Raw genomic sequence first — 20,664 nt, 5'->3', positions numbered from 1 at the left:
ATTTTAATACCTTTGAATGTTGACAACTCTTTCCGTTTTACATACTAGTAAAAGCGATAATGCCAAGCAACCTAACATCCTATAAGAATACGTTTAGATATTACAGTAAAAATTCCAATTACCACGACAATCATGGCCTTCAGGTAGTCGTTTAGCTCTTTTCATTGTCATTCATTCAATATGTGCAAGACAAAGACGCAATTTTACCGATGGTATGGCCAATAAGTGATGACGTCAAAATCGCCGTACGCATAAGTGAATACAGACGCCTTGTAATTGTGTGCCATGTTGTGTCGGATGAAGCACAGTGGGGGCCAGGAATTGGGGTTATCTGACCAAATTGTCGGAACGGAGCGAGCGTAATCCTTCCTATTATTTGCTGTTGAGAGAGAGACTGCCGAGTTGCCACACATCAAAGTTACTTCGCAATGCTACCGCTGCAACTATATAGACAATATTTCTTAGGGTCTGTACTACAACTGCTTGAATTTGGCATAAATACTGTTCATAATTCAGGATTCAAGTGCAGTTGGGTACTTTTTAAGTATACAATAATGATGTAAATTACAATATTTATCTATTGTAATCAGATTACCCTCTTCAAATAAAGTATAATAATAATTTTATCAACAATATTAATAATCATAAATTTATTAATAAGTAACTTTTACACTTTTGTTGTGACTAATAATGCCTTATAACCACATTTATGCAGTCCATCTATATATCTTGTCGGGAGCTTCTCCCTGATTAATAATCATTTGAGACAGAAAATAAAATCAAAACCCAGCATTTGTATGAATAGAAACATATTACCAGAAATTAATCCTTAGTGTCATAATAAAGTGTTACGTGGCTCTGCATAATATGTGGCGGCATTTGCAGTGCACTGTGTGGCGGCATTTTCAGTGCACTCTTTTCATATTGAGATTATTTCGCAAATACCGGGTTGTGTTTGGGGGGGTCTTAGTACAAGTGCTTCAACCATCGAACATAGAAAAAGAAAGTCAACGTGAGTCCTCCAAATAGAAACTAATATCAGCGAACATACCCATCTCATTAAATATTCAGCATCTTGGGAATGTACAGGAGCTGTTCCGCCACGACTGAACGCACCTTTGGTTGCGAAGTAAGATATATTTTCTTAGGGGCGCTAAATAATACTAGTAAGTGATGCTATGAGTGGACTGTCTAGGTTATTAACAATTCAAACACAATTTCTTTGTGTCCGCTTATCTTCAGTCTTGCCCTTTATTCTTTACCAAATGAAAGGTGCGTTTATACGTTATGTGCACTTCCTCCTATTATTATGTACATTTTAACACATAAAACAAAACTGCACTGTCTACCTACAGAACTTCTACGATTTCTTCTGCGATCGTATTACTTTACCAAAGCACCCCCGTTTTTGTAGTTTGATTTGTTCGTATTTCAAAAATTAGTAAAATCACAGTCCCTGCACACATGTGTGGGGACTGTTGTAAAATCAATCTGTCAAATTTAGACCCCTCTCAGACCTTACCGGTATAGGGTCTATGAATACCAATCGATCATATTCCGCCAGCAGTTTCGTTCCAAGCAAGAGTCAATTGCTGATTGAGGGCGCATGTACTGCTGAAGGGGCACGCAAGGTCGGTCAAAGGACAGGTGACAGCTGACGCTGGATGCTTCAGCTGCAGGTCAGCCATATCGAAAAGTGGCTAGCGGTGGAGCAGAGCGCGTTTTGAACTGTTACTCCTACTCAAGTGAGTAAAAACCCTAAATGACTCCATAGTCACCTGAGTTCTATTCCGCTCTTTAGTCCTACGAGTATGGCGAGAGTGTCCGACTTTGGCTACGCCGCCTCCCAAGGAGGGAGGCAACTTGGGAGGCGGCGTAGCCAAAGCCGGACACTCTCGCCATACTCGTAGGGCTATTCCGCTCTGCGCCTATGCGCCCCATAGACGTGTGTACATATACTTCTCAGGCATAACGGGGTATGTACACACGTCTATGGGGCGCATAGGTGACTGTGATGACTCTAAGGTGCAAATCAAGTGTGTAGTTGACACGATGCTGGAGTTGAAATTGACATAGCCTGGAACAAGTACATAAAGCTACCTAACGGGCGAGTTTGACCCGTGGCCGAAAACGACACTATCCCTCTTTAAATTGTAATTCCCTTTTTCAGATTTGAGCTACGCTCTTCACATTTTGCCAACTTATTAAATGGTCCACACCTAACATGACAATGAAAATTTTAATCACAGAACATTGTTCATCTCGTTTGTTCTTGCTTCTTACCTAACATTCCGTCTTTATTGTTAGCGCTACGCGCATGTCAATGCTTTCCTGCATATTTTGTTGTCGCACGAAACAGAGGTTGACCTCAAATGACCGCCACCCCCACGCACAGGGCTATTCATCGTTAGATGGCTGGTATGGTGTCTCGTTCTTTGCCCTAAAGTCACTAAGGCCAATCAAAATGAATGATACATTTGTTTTCAAATTAAGTCCATACATCACAATCTCTACTTGCTATAAACATCGATTGATTTTGATTTAATCGTGCACATCTAGGAAGTTCGTATGTGCGTGTTTGTATCTTTTAAAATATTTAAAGTCCACATATACAAGGATATACATCCATGCATTCTTATGCCGACCTACATACACCTAGGTCAAATAGTTGTTTTCATATGTGAACAGTTCATACTGAATGTGGAGACTGTTCAAGGTGAATCACTGCGTTTGTCACGACGACACTTGTCAGTAAATCTCATTTAAATTTGTGATGTCACTATGATTTGGTTTGGTATTGGTGCTGTTGATATTGTTGTAACTATTTATATAAGAGTTTCTGTTTCGCTAATTAATTTATCTGTTGATATTGTTGTGATTAATTTTATAAGTGTTTTTTTTAATTGGTTAATTTATTTATTAGCTGTTCTTTCGTGTTTTGTTTGATAAAAAGATGGCCGACGACAGAAGTGACCAGAGTAAACTTTTGCCACAGGTCAAACAAGGAATAGTTCCAGATGAAAGCTATGGACCCCCGACATTTACATCCGATGACGTGACGAAGATGGTGGTGAGACTGTATGGCTTAAATGTTCAAAAGATAACGGAGCTGAATAGCTATACCGATCAGAATTTCCGTATCACAGCTACAGACAGTTCAAATGACATTGTTGATTTCATCTTGAAGGTTATCAATGCAAAAGAATCCTCGAATATGGATTTCATGCGTGGAATGATTAACATTTTATTGTATCTTGAAGAGAAGGGAATCAAATGTCCTAAACCTGTCAAAATGCTGGATGGAAATTATTTATCTTGGCATACACTTTCAGGTTAGTATGCTTCTTTTGTTTTAATTTTACCATTTACATTAACTAACAACTTGGGGAAACCCCGTGCGTAGCTCCATGTCATACCCCGTGCATTTCATAAGTCATGAATATTGGGGAAACGTTGGATGACAACGAAAACAAAAAGAGACCAACGACGATGTGACTATTGGAGTACTATGAATTTGAAGAAAGTTAGTATTAAAATGGCGTTCTTTGTGAATATAAGTTTTGAATAAAACAAAACCTTGTATATTTTGTCGTCTAGTAACTGTGCTACAGAAATTGAGGGTCCTACATGTAAAAGTGAATTAAAGGAATTTATCTAACGGAGATGTCTTCTGTTGCGGTGTTTGGTCCCATATGTAGTTAGAAGAAGCAATAATTACTATAGATAGGGATCATGCCATAGAATTTACTATTACACGATTAATAGACATTCAACTGCGCAAATAAAATTCATTGTGAAAAATCTAGTTTCTCCAAGATTTTATCAATATTTTTATCCATGTTGATACATCAAGCGGTTATTGGCATCGGAAAGTCAGATGCTGTATTATTAATGAATTGACTATGGGTTGATTACTTTATTTCTCTACTTAATCGCTCATGGTCCGGAGCATGTAATTTTCGTTAGAAATTCGGAAGAGTATAAATTATTTTGGATAAGATAAGAACTTAATTTGCATAATATTAATGCTGTATACACAAAGACGCGTACGCTGAGCCTGATGTGTTTTAGCAGCATGTTTCCGGGGCTTAATTTTAGTAACGAAGTGTCTTTAGTACGAGACTACTAATTTGTTTTGATCGATCCGTCCATGTGTTAGCATGAGAATCTCACAAGAGGTCTACTAACCTGCAAGACATGTAAATTGTACTCCTTATGATTACTTCAAGAGCTTCATTGATGTTTATAATTAGATGATTATTTTATTTCTAATTCCTATATGTTTGAAGGCACACCATTTAGGTATTGCAAAAAAATATCACAGGCCCCGACAATATCGCTTCTCTTTTGATCTCAAGCTTGGCAGTATGTAACTTCTAGATATGTGTACTCTTGAAGACTGAGATCCAAACTCTGTTTATATATGTACAAAACCTCAATCGTCCGATCCGCACAGCTTGGTTAGCTAGGTCGGTGTGGTATAGTCTTCTGCGCGAAGAAACACCCTTGGCCAGCGAAGGTGGACAATCTCTTGCTGACGGTTTCCGTCGATGGGAAAGGTGAATTGTCATAGAATGTTCAAGTTTATTTTTTTTCAGGAGGAGCTGAGCACGCGGTTTACCTGCAGACCTATATACACGGAGTTCCATTGAATGAAGTGGAGGAAATATCCCCGCAACAGTGCTACTTACTCGGCGTGAATTTGGGTAAGATGGACAAAGCACTACAGGTAAAACTACGCTAGAAATCACTTAATGTTGAAATTTGAATACGATAAGGAAGAGATGATGATGATGATTTCTTGAAACAATTTTCTGTAAGTGAGAAAAGAAAAGCGTTTGCTGTCACCTGTTCCAATTTTGCCACAGTTGCCATGGAAAGAGGAAATCTAACCAATCACAGATTTTAAGCGGGTGGCCGCTTTTTAAAAACAGCGCCCTCACGTGGGCATTTTAAATACCAAGGAACGCCCCTTTGACCATATATGGGCATATTTAGATTACAGGTGACTGTATACCTTTAAGGCATTCTTTTCACTGGGTACATATGAATCCCGAATTACACTGCCAGTAATATATTCACCGGGACAGAAAGATGTTTGTTATCAAGCCTAACATTTTACAGATATTCAAACATGAAGCAGTCTTGCCAGCTTTTTAAAATCGATTTGAATTTCTATCGTTACTTGAGTCATCGACAAAAATCCCATTTATTTACTGATTTTCCGGACCAGTTTTTAATAATAATTAGCGTATACCAGTTGTAAGTTATAAAACGTTTTACAGGAATTTAAGCATCCTGGATTTCGGAAGGAAAATACCCAGTGGAGGATTGAAAATATACCTAATCTAAGTAAATATTTACCAGAGGTTTGTGATGGAGACCGTCGTAGATTAGCGTCGATAGTATTGCAGTCGTTTGAAGATAACGTGGTACCTGTCTATGGTCATCTTCGTCAAGGTAACATGATGTCTGCATTAGGGTCACTGGGTGTCAACGATAAAAATATGGCGCCAAGGGCAGATGTGTATTCGAAGGGATCGTAGACACCTTTAGACGCGCTTGCGTATTTTCATCTCATGCTCGAAATCAATTTCTTAGAAAGGCGACGACTTTCTGCTTTTAGTACAAAAATGAACACCGACTTCAATGAGAGATATCCTAACTGAATCCCAGGCGTTAACGAGTATGCGTTTCTAGTATAAAAGATGATAGTATACGCATCTATAGAATTGAACTGAGTCGAACAGCAAAACCAATGTAAAGTTGCCGTGCAATGTACCTCAGCCCAAATGTATGGGTAATCGTATTGGTATAGTGAAACTGGTTTGAAACATATGCTTGTCAGACCCCTTTATCATTTCCTCACACTGTCAAAAACTATTGCAGACGCCAATCTCTAATATTTCATTGACCATTGATAGAGATGTCATAATAATCCTCAAAGTAATCAATCAACGAAGTCAAGCTTTGCGATGGAGGTCATAAAAATGTTTGACAACCACTATAGTATTCACTTCACAAAGAATTGTGAATTAGGGAACTTGAATGTTTCATGAAATGTGATTCTGAATGACAGTTTTGGCTTTATAAATGTGGTTGCCACCACCAGAGGTGTACGGAAAATACAAGATAACATCAGTATTCTTCTGAAATTCATGCAGTTTGAATTAGCCTTTCCGATACTTATCAAATTTTCCGCGACGTAGGTTAAACTTTTTCATATCTCAAACTGAAAGAAGTGAAATTACGCAAATGTTCTAAAAATATCCTGCATTCTGATTTCACTTTAAAATGATAACATAAAATATGTAATTATTCACCTGGGGAAAAAGTTTATCAGATCGATAACAACTTTGTAATCAAGAAGTGATGTGTCTTTTCTTTGTCAAGAATAGATAATCCCATATTTGTGGAAATGTTTAATTTTATTTTTTCTCTTCTATCAACCTATTGTCTTAGCCACTGGAAGATTGACTGTTTCGCCAGCAAATCACGTAAATTGACAAAACATTTAACTACTTTTACGCTATACTATCTTACAGGTATTATACACTGTGATTACACGCCAGATAATATCATCGTTCAGCTAAATGATGACGAAACAGCCAAGATTTCCGGTGATGCCTACGCCATTTCAGGCGTAATTGACTTTGGAGATGTAAAACATTCCACCTATTTATTCGAAATTGCGATATCAACGGCAGAGTTTGTTATGGAACAGCCAACAAACACGCCTTTTGTAGCCAAGTCATTGCTAGCTGGATATGAAGCGGAATTTCCATTAACTGAGCAAGAAAAGTCTCTGCTAGAAATCTGTTCCTTGGCTCGCCTGACACAGCTTGCCATATTGTCATCATTGGAACTTAAAAGACAACCCACCAATAAATACGTTGACAGAATTGCAAAAACGGCATGGAAGAGTTTAGAACGTTACACAAGTGAATCTTTGTTTAAAGAGGATCATAGAATTATCCAGCAAATTCGAGACATGACGGAAAACTTCTAAATAATTTTATAATGAAACATCAGTGTGGAATGACTTTGTCAGTTTAATTGTCACCTATGCAGATTCTATGTAGACCTCCAGTAAAGATGGCGTCTACGTCACAGTGTCGTAGCAAACACTGTAGAGTAATTTGACGTATGCTTATCAGGATGGATTTGGTTTGCAGCCCCTGTCACATAATTATGTACTGCTTTGAAAAGTGAAAGACTTCAACTTTTGCCCAAACTTTCCCCGAGGAATCTTTCAACCATTCTCTTTCAAAATGAAGAATCAAAATTAGGGGTCACCCTGCAAACTTTAGTACTATAGAAACAAATTACCCGAAATTTACCGATATTTGAAATTCATAATGGCTGCCATCCATGTGTTAACTCTATGGAGAAAAATAAATTTTCGATTTTCAAAAAACTAAGAATGTGAAAGTTTTTCTTTCCCCTGGGGCTTCAAAATGAGCCCCTACAACTGGTGATCAGAAAGAATTGAAAAAATTTGAGAGTCCAAATACATGTATCTGTCATTGAGGCACATTCAAGTTCAAGTTCAAGCTCCCAGGGTGGAACATATTTATAACAGTAGTGTTACCAAATTCTGAAAATACCTCATTTAAATGCAGGTAAAAAGAATTTATTTTATCAGTGTAGTAATTACATGTAAAAAGAAAGTGGTAAGTGTCTTCTATTTCATCACGACAAAGTTTAAATTTTCCATTACCTTTATCATTTGCCCAGTTGAGTTTATATCCCTCAAGGTCGATAGAGTTTGTTCTTATTTTAGAAAATAAAGAAACAACACGATGATCTTGAGGGTCATTCACATAATTTTCTCGTGTATTATCTTTTTTGACCCAGAAATAGTGTTGCAAAGATTTCATATTTCCAATGGTTTGTTTAAACGAAACCAAAACAATATGGTTATTGATAGTTCTGAAACTAGTCAGCCATCTTGTATTCATTGGAGGGTATGATTTATATCTGAGATGATCTAGTCCGTTGTCAATGAGAATATGATGCACATACTTTGGCCAATTCCATACCAACTTAGCATTACTTTGATATGATTTATTAAGTGCAATGAAGACTACTTTGGTCCACCTATCATTGTCCATTTTTTGTAATCTATCTAGGTAATTTACACGTGATCTATCAAGCAAATGTGAATATCCATGCAGCCCAGATCACCTAAAACTGCAGAGCTGGCAACATTTCTATTTTCTTTCAACAGAAATTTTCCAAATTGGTATTGTAAACTTCTCAATGTCCTAGGTTAAAACGACCTTACTTCATCATCCAATTATCCCAAATTAGTTCCAATCGTGTTCATTGCGACAGGTCTTGTAGCGTATCGTCTTGTACCCTCATCGAATACCCACTACCGACAATGTACCGTACATAGCCATCGCTGCTATGATATAAAGCGTCCCCTCCCATCCACATTTGTCGATTAAACCTGGTAAAGTGGCGGGACCAGCACTAAACGCTGATCGAAGAACCGGCAAGATGCTATTTATATAACACGAGTTTTTCCATAAAAATGCACCCGGGGCATCCTAATACTTTATGAGAAAAACTTTATGCCAGACTGGTATCATTCAACACACCCAAACATGTAGCCCTAAGTAGTTGCTGAGAATCAAAAAGTCATCCGAGGTCATCAAAAAAGTGGGAGAAGCTTCGTTTCATTTTATCGTTCATTTCCAAAAATCAGTCCCCTCACTCTTTCAATTTTAAGATCTCGTCAAAGATCATAAAAACACTTAGCAATAATTGTTGGTTACTGTGACACTAGTCAATATGCAGCCAACACCATACGACCTCAGATGACCTTTGACCCACAAATGTGCGAGTCTGGGCAGCGTAATAATATTTAGGACAAATAGTCGTGAAGAGATGGAACACACATCAAGACTATTAAGCCATCATGATCCATTTACTCTGCAGATAAAATAACAGACTGTATACAATTTGAATATGTATTGCGTAATTTCAGTAAGCAAACTGGATGAGAACAGCCGTTGATACTCAAAACTTTTTGTTTTATTCTTCATATTGTCTTTTCTGAAAATTATCTTCATTGCCATTTACATATGTGGATGTGTTCCTTCAACTCAGAAAGGCACAACTTAAACGAACTTCCTGACAAAATTCAGAGTGTGTCCCTTTCATGAAATGCTGCAATGAATCGATGCAAAGACATTCTGTATACTGAAATTAAAATCGAAGTTATTTTGTGAGTTTTCCGACAAGTGGTCGTCGTCAACTAAAAGACTGCCAATTCTCCAAGACTGCATCGAATGAATCTATGCAAAGACATGCTGTACACTGTAATTGAAATCGAACTTATTTTGTGAGTTTTCCGACAAGTAGTCGTCGTCAACTAAAAGACTGCCAATTCTGACATTCTTAGCTTATAAAGGTATAATCACATTTTCCATATAGTTGCGTTAGCTGTAACTGTCCTATATATTTTCATTATTTTTTCTGTTTGTAAAATTCATTCCCATCCAAAATTATATCCCTCAACAAGTCTAGTGTTCATCATATCGTAATGCTTGTATGATTGTGATGACCATTATAGTCGTCGACAGTCGGATATTCGACCTGAGTAGAAATCATTTTCTCCACATTATACACGATACAATATTTATAAAGAATTGTACCAATCACGCCTTCAAGAAATGACGACATCAAATTTGGACACACCGACAATAATTCTACAAAACTAAGGATCTACTTTACGCCTTTCGGTAGAATTGTTAAGCTACACTTGTCTATTATATCTTACGTTGTTAGGATTAATAAGATTTTTCGAAGCTGTTATTTTTCCATGACCTAGTGTTCAATTCTCATGATTACATTGATTTTTTTCAATCTTCCCATGATTGCCAATATGCAACCAAGGAACATCGGATTGTTTAAGACCTTTACGCTTATGTGTTCTTCATTAAGACTGAGTTTAATAATATGCGATGAAACATCACTTGCAGTACCAACTGCAACCCCAACTTTTCAGTCTACCGTTAATCTTGTCAGCAATGGGATTCACCTCGCAGAATGCAGCTTGTACTGTTTCTTCTGTCTCCCTACAAAACCTTTCATGAAGTCGGCGGCACCAATTATCGAATCCGAATAAGTAGTGTATAGGCATCAACCGGCATCCACCTATTCAAATGTTGGAAACAGTAGATAAGCGATAGATAAAGACGCACGAACGCGAAGCAAAGAGACAGAGACAAACAGAAAGAAAAAAATACAGAGAGCCAGAGAGAGAAAAAAAATCCCGACAAAACAGACAAACAACAAACAGACAGACAAACGGTAATATAACATGTCATATTATCCAGGAACTATAATTTGTTGATAAAGTCACCGAAATGCCAATGCTTAATTGAAAATATAGCTTATATTCATGTATGAACGAGGAATCACTTCAGAGGGAAACTGATAATTAAAGATTCTGAACTTACAGAAATGGGATAAAGTCGAAACTATCCTGACTGCGGTTGCAAGCTATGAACATTATTTACGCAAGTTTAGTGTGCCAGATGAGTCAGTTTGCGCAAGCGCACGTAAGTGTCACGGTGTTTTTGTGTAATCTCGTGTCTAGGCTAATCAGCAAATATCAAAGTAATAAGATAAAATTGAGTAGGAACCGAGAATGATTCACTTACACGGTTTACATCAAATTACATGAGATGAATCGAATACTTTGTTATAACTTACGCTTACATTACAGGGAGGTTGTCGTCGGAACTGCGCGTGTGCGACTTTCTTATTTAACACGATTGGAACTAATTTGGGATAATTGGATGGTGAAGTAATGTCGATTTAATCTACAAATGTTATCTCATCTGCTTTTCTTTTTAATTTACACACTTGTTTTTATAAGTAATTTGTAATATTGCAACATTAAGCTATACCGCACCTAACACTTTTGAGAAATTCGAAAAATATGAAAATCCAATTATCCCAAATTAGTTCCAATCTAGTTATTTACAAACAATGTATTTTATTCATGATATATAGACGCATCACGTCAACATAGCCGTACTTTTACACTTTGCGATATTCATTGTTAACAAACATGTTTTAACTTTCATCAATAGCCAACGTAGCCAAGATACAGTGTTTATATTGGTCGTAGGGGTCCCTGGCAACCTTTGAGCAGAGTTCAGGCGACACCCTCCCTAGAAAGTACAATGTCACCCTAAACGTAGCATCAAACGAAACAAGCGTGTCGGGAACTCTTACGTTTTAAAGTACGGAAGCAGGTACACAGCTTTTGGAATGCACAACACTTCCTGGTTGGTCTGCACTGCTTGTACGACCTTATCTGCCACGTACACTTGATCTAACATTGGTATCAAACTGTTGAAAAGTAGAAACAATCATTAGCTGTAGTACTGTTGGTAATTCTTCTGTGTGGTTTGCAGTCACAGTGTTTGACATCGCAGTGCAATTACCACCGAGAGGCGTCAATTGTCCGTCATCTTCAAAATGGAGCGATAACAAAAAACAGGATGTAGGCGTTTGAAGCTAATCAGACATTCGAGCAGAAACGTGTACTTCTACAGAGGCAGCACGTTAGGCCGAAGCCAAAAATTCTGCTGTGTGTTCCGATAACCCGAACTACCTTATTTTCTACCTGAACTTTTTGAAGCTACGTAAACATGGAAGTAAAAAAAAAAGAAAGAAAAAACCTGTAAAATCATTCGTTCGTTACCTTTGCTTGAACGAGGAATTTTTTAATGTTTTTATTCCTTTTATATGTATGATACGTTTTTTTCTGGAAATGTTGTGGTCAGTGTTTGGTCGCCCTGAACCTCTGAAAAATGCATATTTAAAAAGAAAAATATTTCGGGAAAAAAAACCTGCCGACCTACCTATCCTATTTTTGAAAACCATGTTTTCGGTACGGCACATTTTTTTTGGCCTTACAAGTCGATTCCGCAATGAAGCGAAAATATAAACCTGTCCTGTATTTTAATCGAATGATAACGATAAGCCCCAATAAATAATATATCAAAAAACAATGAAGCACTTAAAGGAAGTCCATGTTATCCTCACGCCTTCTGGCAGTGCTTTTGGATTATCAAAAGTTTAAACTGTTGTTATCGGTGTCATAATTTTTCAATTGATTCAATAAGAAAGGACGCCATCTATAATCATATAGATGCTTTCCTGTGGGAGCTGGTTGTTGCTTTAAAGGCTACTCTTGTTTATCAACCATTGTCTTGAATTCAAATCAAACGAATGATATTTTCATTGTCAACGACCATTATTCCACAACATGATATTCAATATCGATAAATCATCAATTTTCCTGGTCAACTCCGCACCGTATTCCTTGCATGGCAGCTATTGCCACTTCATTTTTGGTGCGTGGTAAGATTTTTACAACCCTTTACCGCACTTAATACCTTCTGATGAAGATTACAAACCAGACAAATGGTGTTTATCCATATAACAAAGTTTCTTTAATACACAACATGTTATTTAAGTCAGACACGTTGAGAAGATAGCTCTCCCCATTTCTACTCATCTGCTTGTATACCGATTAACAACACGACGAGCTCAGAGTTGATTGGATTGCATAAGCAACAGACGAGGACAGAAATCGACTTTGTGAAGAATTCTGTCGACGCAATGACATAATAAGTGAGGGTTTGGCACGGAGTAACATAATTTAAGGGCACATTTAAATCGTATTTATAGACACTAAATTCTATTGTAAGAACGCTCAGGGGGTAAATTTAAATTGTTATATGCCAAATACCTTGCAGAGCGGCTATAATTTTGCATTATTACAGATATCGATCTTTGCCTTCGCCGTCCACTGGTAGTCGTTATTACTGGAATGAACAGTAAGGCAACTTACTGTTTTTACGCCATCAAACATTCCAGTATCGATAAAATATGGCTGCACCAGAGTTGTGTGAACTCCCGTCACTTTCTGTATATCCATTTCTAACATCAACGATTCATGGAGACCAACTGCAGCAAATTTACTGGCGCAGTACTCCACCAAACCAGGACATCCACAGCTACCTGCTATGCTGCCTATGGTTACCAGATGACCATGGTTGTTGTCGATCATTGTTGGCAGGAACGCTTTTATTGTCTGCAATAAAATTTACGAACATTTCAGATTTCAGATTCTCCTCTTTATCCTCTAGAGTAACTAAAACTCGGTCAATGTTTCACGTGACTCCTTGTTGACGGGCCGTCGTAAAAAGGTCTCCTGTTTACAGGCCCAGTATAGACCTTGGGAAGAAAGAGTTGAAACCAATATTATTTATCAAATTTCAACACACCGCCTTAAACACAAAATTATGGTACGTTCCAACAAAATAAATGTAAGTCATGGCCTGAGAATATTTAGTTCTGTGTGAGGATTGCAGGGTGCACGAAACTTCAACAGATATATATATATATATATATATATATATATATATTATATATATATATATATATATATATATATATATATATATATTACTCTGTACTTGTATGTATGTATGTATGTGTGTGTGTGTGTGTGTGTGTGTGTGTGTGTGTGTTAGTCAAAAGGCTACCTGACAGTCGGTGTAAAGCACTGAGTCTGTAATTCGTCAATTGTATCTTTGTATGTAATTGTATGCATTTTCTATGTTATATGACGCCTGTAGTTGGGAATTTACTCCTGTTGGTGATCCGAATAAATAAATAAATAAGTAAACAAATAAATAAATAAATAAATAAATAAGGAGTAGAGTTCTAGAACATTCCTGTATGACTGACTTTGAGATTGTATGAGAATCAGCAGTGTTTGCGAGGTTTTGCCAAAAGGAATAATTTTGCCATTCTATCTTCAAATCTAGCACAGTGACACCACTTTTTAAAAATAGTTTTCAAAATCACTTACTCATTCAGAGCCTTTTATGAAAGTTTCGACAAAATTACAACATTTTATTACAAGGATGTGTTCTTGCATGCCTAATGCAAACCGATGGAATCGGCTAATACTGCGCCGTCCAAGGGTAGGCCCCTGACTTAATTAAAATAAAGTGTTTATGAACATGAAAATATCTCCAACTAATGTTTGATGAGAAAGCAGTTTTGAAGAAACGATCAGACATGGTGAGACTAGGAACGGGGTTCTCCCTCCCGACGCTGCATTTATGAAAATATATAGTGTTGAAACAGTGTCATTTTGATGTCCACAACAACGTAACACATCATATCTGACTTCCACTAGCCTTGCGTCACACTGTTACCCTCATCCTACTATGTTAATGTCACTATCAGATCAAGATCCCATTTGTTGCACTTAAACAAAAATTTGAACATTTGAAGGCCTCTGAAAACATTTACTGGCTAAACCTTATATCGTCTACCATGGCAAGTGGGTGAAAATACTTTAGATTTTGGCTCAAGTACGGCTTTTTTCCTATAGACTTAGTTCAAGTCTGTGGGTTGTGAATGTTTTAGTGGGGTGAACGCGATGATTTGTGTTCTGTTGTCATGTGAAGCGCGTGAGTTGGGTGAACGCGATCGGGTGAACGCTATACAGGGAAGTTTCTCCCGGAATCACAGCAGAAACTTACTCACTACCGTACAGACTTATACTCAACGGTAACGCGTTCAATCGATAGGAAAACCTGGTCTGGGCTGCCAAATTCCAAATAAGTTTGTATGAAATGGGAGAGACACAAGAGGAACTATTACAAATGGTTTTATTTTTTTTAATTCATCGACTTGAACCAAGTCCAGCTTTTTCCAATTTGACTTGGGAAGTAATAGTGCCTGGCGGGATAGGTGTTTAAGCTATGCATCAAACGTACATTTATACATTTGATGTTTTATGTAGATAAAAGCTGAGTTTATATCAATTTAAATTCGCCCAACATCCTCTAGCAGTGAGATGCAAACATATCACTGCAGGAAAATGCAGAGACACTTTGATCGCAGATGCAGTTTAGGTATTCTCTGCATTATTAGATATCGGTAACTGTGTTAGGTGACCAGACGGTTGTAAAGCGGTGAATACATGGGGAGGTCAGCTATTACAGAAACGTTTGACAATTTGGCGTTAAAATAATATGATTTGATGATACTTGTTAAATTTGGCGTTAAAACGTGATTTGATGACATTTAGAACAACTGTCACACGAACAAGTGAATATTTTTACATTTTGCACACTCCATCCCTGTTTTCATTGTTGAGTGACCCCCCGTCGTAAATAATGATGACTCCCTAAGGCACTTGATACCAATCTCGCATGAGTAAAACACAAAAGAAGATCATTTTGTTACAGCACTGTCAAAGCATTGTCATTTTAGATAAGAGGTAATTATCTATGATTCAATGTATGCATTAATAAATGTAAATTTTGGAAACATTTGTTATGATTAGGAAAATGGTGGCAAAACATTTTTTCTGGGAATCCTATAAATCTGCAAGTGCTTGGTTCGGATGTTGAAAGATCATGTTGATCACCTAGCTGCGCTTTCAAGGTAGATCGGCTCTTATTGTCATGGCGATGAACTAAATCAAGTTGTCTCCTATGCTGTGAACAATGGTCATAGATGAAATGACTAGAATGGTGATATCACTATTTTGAGAGTAATTTTCAACCACTAATAATCAGCAATGTATTTGTTTGGTGAAAAATTTTTCTGTGCGTCATCTTCGTGTTGACAGTAACACCATCCATGATAAAAATCGTACCAAGCGTTAATATTATTTCGATTGACACGATCACCGACCCAATCTTATCTCTGTCATCTTGTTAACGTCAATTCATGATAAAAATAATTCTTCCATCATTGGCATGTAAATTGTTTAACGAAAATTGTAAGAATTACTAAAAATACTAAATTGATGAACGACACGACACGGCCAGGGTAAACAACAAACATAGCCATGAAATATGACAGTTTCATATTACAGTTTTAAGTCAGGTAGAACCTTTCTACTCGGACTTTATACTCAAGAGCATCATGGTAAACACATAGTTAGCATGCATGCTCTGAAATCAGATCTGATCAAAATATTACTGCGGTAAGAAATGATTGAATGATAATTTTGCATTTTAATGTTATTTAGTATTGTGAATCATTGCCATGAACTCAATGAAATTTAAGGAGTGAAAACGTCACGTGAGATTTTCTTACACCACTGGCAGCGGTAGCAATGTATCGTACCATGTAGTGTTGTTTTTCCTGTGTAGATTTATATCGCAATGCAAATCTAATGAGAAACAGGTCTTTTCAATGAAGGGATTGCTAAATCGTATTTCACCTAATTTTTTTTTTTTTTTTTATTTACTTTGAAGAAAAAAAGCGCACAAAACGACAACAAAACAATACATAACACAGAAAACAGGTGTACGAGGTAAAGAAGCTTACATTACTATGGGCACAAACATACCCCATTTCGTATTAAATTTCGTTTCACTTAAAACTTTCTGTTCAATGGCCATTATTTCTTTTACCTTCTTAGTGAAGGATATTAAAGATGGTGTAATTTTTGTATATCTGCTTGCATACAATAGATATTTCCCAATAAGTATGATATGATTCAGTACATTAGAATCACTTGGAGAACCTAATATAATGGTCTTACATGAAAATGACACACTTACATAGACCTTCAAAAAATTTTCTATAGCTTTCCACAACTTTTGTGCAAGTAATTAGTGATGCCTTGTTAGCCTCTCTGAACTTTGCTTATAACAGAGGAATGCTCTCAAATTCACAAAAACAAGCTGTCATTACTTTATTACCAAAACCTGACAAAGACCTATCCCAGCTTCGTAATTGGAGACCAGTATCTCTGCTCAATACTGATTACAAGCTGGCTAGTAGATGTATTGCCAAAGATTGGAAATGTTTTGCCGTTAATTATTCATGAGGATCAGTCCGCATTTATCCCAGGAAGAAAAATTGTTGACAATATTCGCTTAATTTCAGATATTATAGATTTGTGTGAAAGCACTAGGCAACCAGCAGCAATGATGTTTATCGATTTTACTAAAGCGTTTGACACCTTAGAATGGAATTTTTTGAACAAAGCCATTGATTTATTTAATTTTGGAGATTCCTTTAAGAAATGGGTATCTGTATTTTACAATAATATTGAAAGCTGTGTTCTTAACAATGGTCACTCTACTGGTTGGTTCAAATTACAAAGGGGAATTAGACAAGGTTGTCCCCTGTCTACTGCACTTTTTGTGATAGCAATACTGGCTATAGCAGCTCGCTCCAATTGTTATTTAGAAGGTATAAGACTACCAAATGGGCAAAAACAAACCATTTCTGGATTGCAGATGATACCACTTTAATTTTAAAAGATCAAAAATCTGTTAAAATTGCTTTGTCAATGCTTAGCCATTTTAAAGGCTTTTCAGGGTTGGAAGTTAACTTAGAGAAGACAGAATTATTGCTTTTGGGTACTTTGAAACATCAGTGGAAAGCGATGGATGAAATAACACCCACAAATGATCCAATAAGGTATTTAGGTATCTTTCTAGGCCACAATGTCTCAAAGAATTTATATCTCAACTTCAGTTGTGAAATTAAAAAATGTGCGACAAGTTAAATATTTGGAAATCACGAGATCTTTCTTTTAGAGGAAAAGTGGTACTTTTAAAAGCTTTTGGAGTCTCAAACTTACTTTATGTTTTGAATTCGATTTCAATTCCAGATAAGGACATAAGTTGTACAAGGTCTCATTTGTTCAGCTTTTTGTGGAGGGGAAAGAAACACCATGTAAAAAATGACTCGCTGATTGGAGGGTTGGAAGAGGGTGGACTACGTATGATTGACATTGAAATTCAAAATAAGGCCTTCAAATTAGCATGGGCCGTACGTATTGCCGAAAGTACTGCTTCATGGGGAATAATACCCAAATTTTATTTCCGTCCTTATGGGGGATTGAAATTTTATTGAAGTGTAATTACAATATTCATAGAATGCAAACCATCATCCCCTTGTTTTACAGGGATGTTCTGAGATTTTGGAAAGAGTTACAAAATTATAGTTTACCTACAACTCCTCAAGATGCTATCTCAGAGATAATTTGGAATAATGAGAATATTCTAGTTGAAGATAAATCAGTTTGTTATAATAAGTGGATTAACAAGGGCATCGTATATATTCATAATCTTATTGATGATGATGGTAAATTCATGTCATATGCTAGCTTTATTAGTAAATATAGTGTTTCCACTGATTTTGTAACGTATTTGGGCATTATTAATGCCATACCAAGAGAATGGAAAGATTTAATTTTTGCTTGTAACCACATTTCAAATGTAGATATTTGTGAGAGGATTGTTGTGGATATTGGTAAAGGTAGATCACAGGACTTTTATAGTTTACTTGTTAAAAGAAAATTTGTAAGACCTACTGCTGAGATTAAGTTTGAGCAAATGGACTATGTTAAAGATACAGAAGTAACTGGAAACAAATTTGGCATCTTCCTTACAAAGTTACCAAGGAGGAAAAGCTTAGAGTTTTCCAGTTTAAGGTTCTTCATCGTATCATAGCAACAAATCTCTCCTTTTCAAAATAAAGTAAGAACTGATAATACTTGTGAACATTGTAGCCAGATTGAAACTGTAGAGCATTTATTTTGGCATTGTGAAATTGCACAAAAGTTGTGGAAATCGTATTTCACCTATTTAAACAGATAAAGTTGCACAAAGTCCACTGCCTTATATACTGATAGAGATGCATATACCTACTGCCTGATCAAAAGATCAAAAGATCAAGATTAAATGACAATTTACTGCATGAGGTTTTTCATTGTCAGCACTGTTACTCAGGGGTTGAGTAAGCGTGTCGCTATAATTGCTCTCTTAATGAACAAAATATGCATGAGTCAGAAGAAAGTCTTAATTCTTGACATACCCAAAACACCGCCATGGCGTTCACATTCATGCTCCTTTCGATGAGTTCGTCGGGACAATCCAATAATTTCTTACCAGCCACCACTCCAGCATTATTGACCAATATGGTAACATCACCAACTTCTTGAGTGACTTGTTTAGCAACACGATAAACGTCTTCTTTCTTGGTCACATCTACCACGTAGCTGTGGGCTTTACCTCCAAGTTGTTTAATCTGTTCAGCTGTCTCATCGTTACCTTCTTTGTTAATATCCCAAAGTACCAATCTAGACCTCTGCTTAGCAAAGTTGATGGACATCAGACGGCCAATACCACTACCAGCACCGGTAACCAGCACGATTTCTCCGTCCAAAGATTTCTTGTTGGCGGGCAGAAAGAATTTTATCCATGACCAAAAAATCAAAGCCCATACTACAATCATGCCGAGCAAGGCCTTGACATGCTCAAAACCCATTGTGACAATTGCCCACGCTAGATGGCACCGTATCCGATAGCCTAAATGTCCACACTACTGCAGTCTGAGGTTCTAGATGCAAGACACTATCAATGTACTCTGCTGACTGCCAGACTTTGAACAAGCGTGATAAGTATGACCTACCTGTAACCTAACATATACAGAGAGCAAACAGGGTACACGACAGCGTTGTTGTCAACGATGGTATTTTAGACTATTAAATTTCCCCTTTCATGTCTTTAAAAATGAAGAGATAAGCTGGAAATTTATGTTCATCATAGTTGCCGGACTTAGGAACGTCTAAAAAATGTTTGAATCTGCAAAACGCTGATCTTTAAAATTACTGAAGGAGTCATCAAATCAACATTTCATCGTCCAATTTCAGTTAAAGGTTTAATTTTGCAAACATGGGGCCACCGAAGATTGACTTTGATTTATTATTGCTTATTTTTTACAATTTTATCCTAGCTTCTTTATTTCCGATTAAAATTGATAATCTTTGATAATCTGTATAAGTATAGGAAGAGAGTGTAAGTTGAGAGAGAGTTGTTGCATTGGATCAAATAATGATAGCGTCCTTGTAGTGTTCAAGTTCTAATGACATCTACATTACGTTTGAAACAACAAAAACAACAACAACAACAACACAATAGTTATGTTTGTTGAATTTTATTGGTCAACAACAACAACACGACTAATATAAACATAAACAACAATGCAAACAACAACAACCAGATCTCTGGGCCCCCTGTGATGATGGATGAAACGATGGTACCATTTCAGCTAACTCTGAAAAGTGGCCAAATTAAGCTACAAATCATTATGTCGTTATGGTGTTCCTATCGCCAATCTTTTGCCCTCGGTAGGTACCCTGCTCCGTATTCTTTCAACGGTGGTTTCATAATAAATTGTCAGGAAGTGCACATTGAAATGTAATTGAAGCTGTAAATCAGTATACATATGTAGGTATAGTTTTTACACCAAATGGAAAATTCAAGCAGAATCAGTTTACTCTTAAAAATAAAGCAATGAAAGCTTTATTCAGTATCAAAAAGTCAATTGTAAGTGAAAAGATGTGAGCCCAAAGCTTTGTTTGAAAATCCTTGATACGTTAATTGTCCCAATTTTATCTTATGCTTCAGAAATCTGGGCAACAGAAATTACAAATACTGATAATTGCCTTGAAGGTCTGTGTATGTTTTATTACAGATTTATCTTGGGAGTGAGTAAACGTACTCCACTTGAAGGGATAAGAGCAGAATTGGGCAGATTTCCATTAAAGATCAATCTTTATATGTCTGTCATTAAATA

General features: G+C 36.7%; 2 protein-coding genes across 3 annotated transcripts; one reads left to right on the top strand and one right to left on the bottom strand.

Moving 5' to 3' along the window:
- Positions 1 to 1,625: 1,625 nt before the first annotated feature.
- LOC139116186 (hydroxylysine kinase-like) lies at positions 1,626 to 7,827 on the top strand. 2 transcript variants are annotated; one of them, XM_070678747.1, is made up of 5 exons: positions 1,626 to 1,745; positions 2,996 to 3,332; positions 4,599 to 4,729; positions 5,286 to 5,460; positions 6,546 to 7,827. In XM_070678747.1, the coding sequence occupies exons 2-5, from the start codon at positions 3,065 to 3,067 to the stop codon at positions 7,007 to 7,009; spliced, it is 1,038 nt and encodes a 345-aa protein (XP_070534848.1). In that variant the 5' UTR covers positions 1,626 to 1,745; positions 2,996 to 3,064; the 3' UTR covers positions 7,010 to 7,827. The 2 variants fall into 2 exon arrangements, with proteins under 2 accessions (XP_070534848.1, XP_070534847.1); XM_070678746.1 differs by having other exon boundaries at positions 2,954 to 3,332.
- Positions 7,828 to 11,252: 3,425 nt separating this feature from the next.
- Positions 11,253 to 19,353, bottom strand: LOC139116416 (epidermal retinol dehydrogenase 2-like). The gene is made up of 3 exons (XM_070679054.1): positions 18,901 to 19,353; positions 12,883 to 13,126; positions 11,253 to 11,374 (listed from the first exon to the last, which is right to left on the bottom strand). The coding sequence occupies exons 1-3, from the start codon at positions 19,351 to 19,353 to the stop codon at positions 11,253 to 11,255; spliced, it is 819 nt and encodes a 272-aa protein (XP_070535155.1).
- Between the last annotated feature and the right edge of the window lie 1,311 nt (positions 19,354 to 20,664).

This window comes from Ptychodera flava, chromosome 17, assembly GCF_041260155.1.
Source record: "Ptychodera flava strain L36383 chromosome 17, AS_Pfla_20210202, whole genome shotgun sequence".
NCBI lineage: Eukaryota > Metazoa > Hemichordata > Enteropneusta > Ptychoderidae > Ptychodera > Ptychodera flava.
This window is presented reverse-complemented; position numbering and strand designations above follow the sequence as displayed.

Bases quoted from the DNA above. Each gene is read 5' to 3' on its own strand.
- LOC139116186 (XM_070678746.1), top strand. From the start codon at position 2,954: ATGGCCGACGACAGAAGTGACCAGAGTAAACTTTTGCCACAGGTCAAA. The intron at 4,730-5,285 runs GTAAAACTACGC...AACGTTTTACAG, and splicing joins AGATGGACAAAGCACTACAG to GAATTTAAGCATCCTGGATT. The intron at 5,461-6,545 runs GTAACATGATGT...ACTATCTTACAG, and splicing joins CTATGGTCATCTTCGTCAAG to GTATTATACACTGTGATTAC.
- LOC139116416 (XM_070679054.1), bottom strand. From the start codon at position 19,353: ATGGGTTTTGAGCATGTCAAGGCCTTGCTCGGCATGATTGTAGTATGG. The intron at 13,127-18,900 runs GTATGTCAAGAA...ATTTTATTGCAG, and splicing joins ACGCCATGGCGGTGTTTTGG to ACAATAAAAGCGTTCCTGCC. The intron at 11,375-12,882 runs TAAGTTGCCTTA...TACTTTTCAACA, and splicing joins GTTTGATGGCGTAAAAACAG to GTTTGATACCAATGTTAGAT.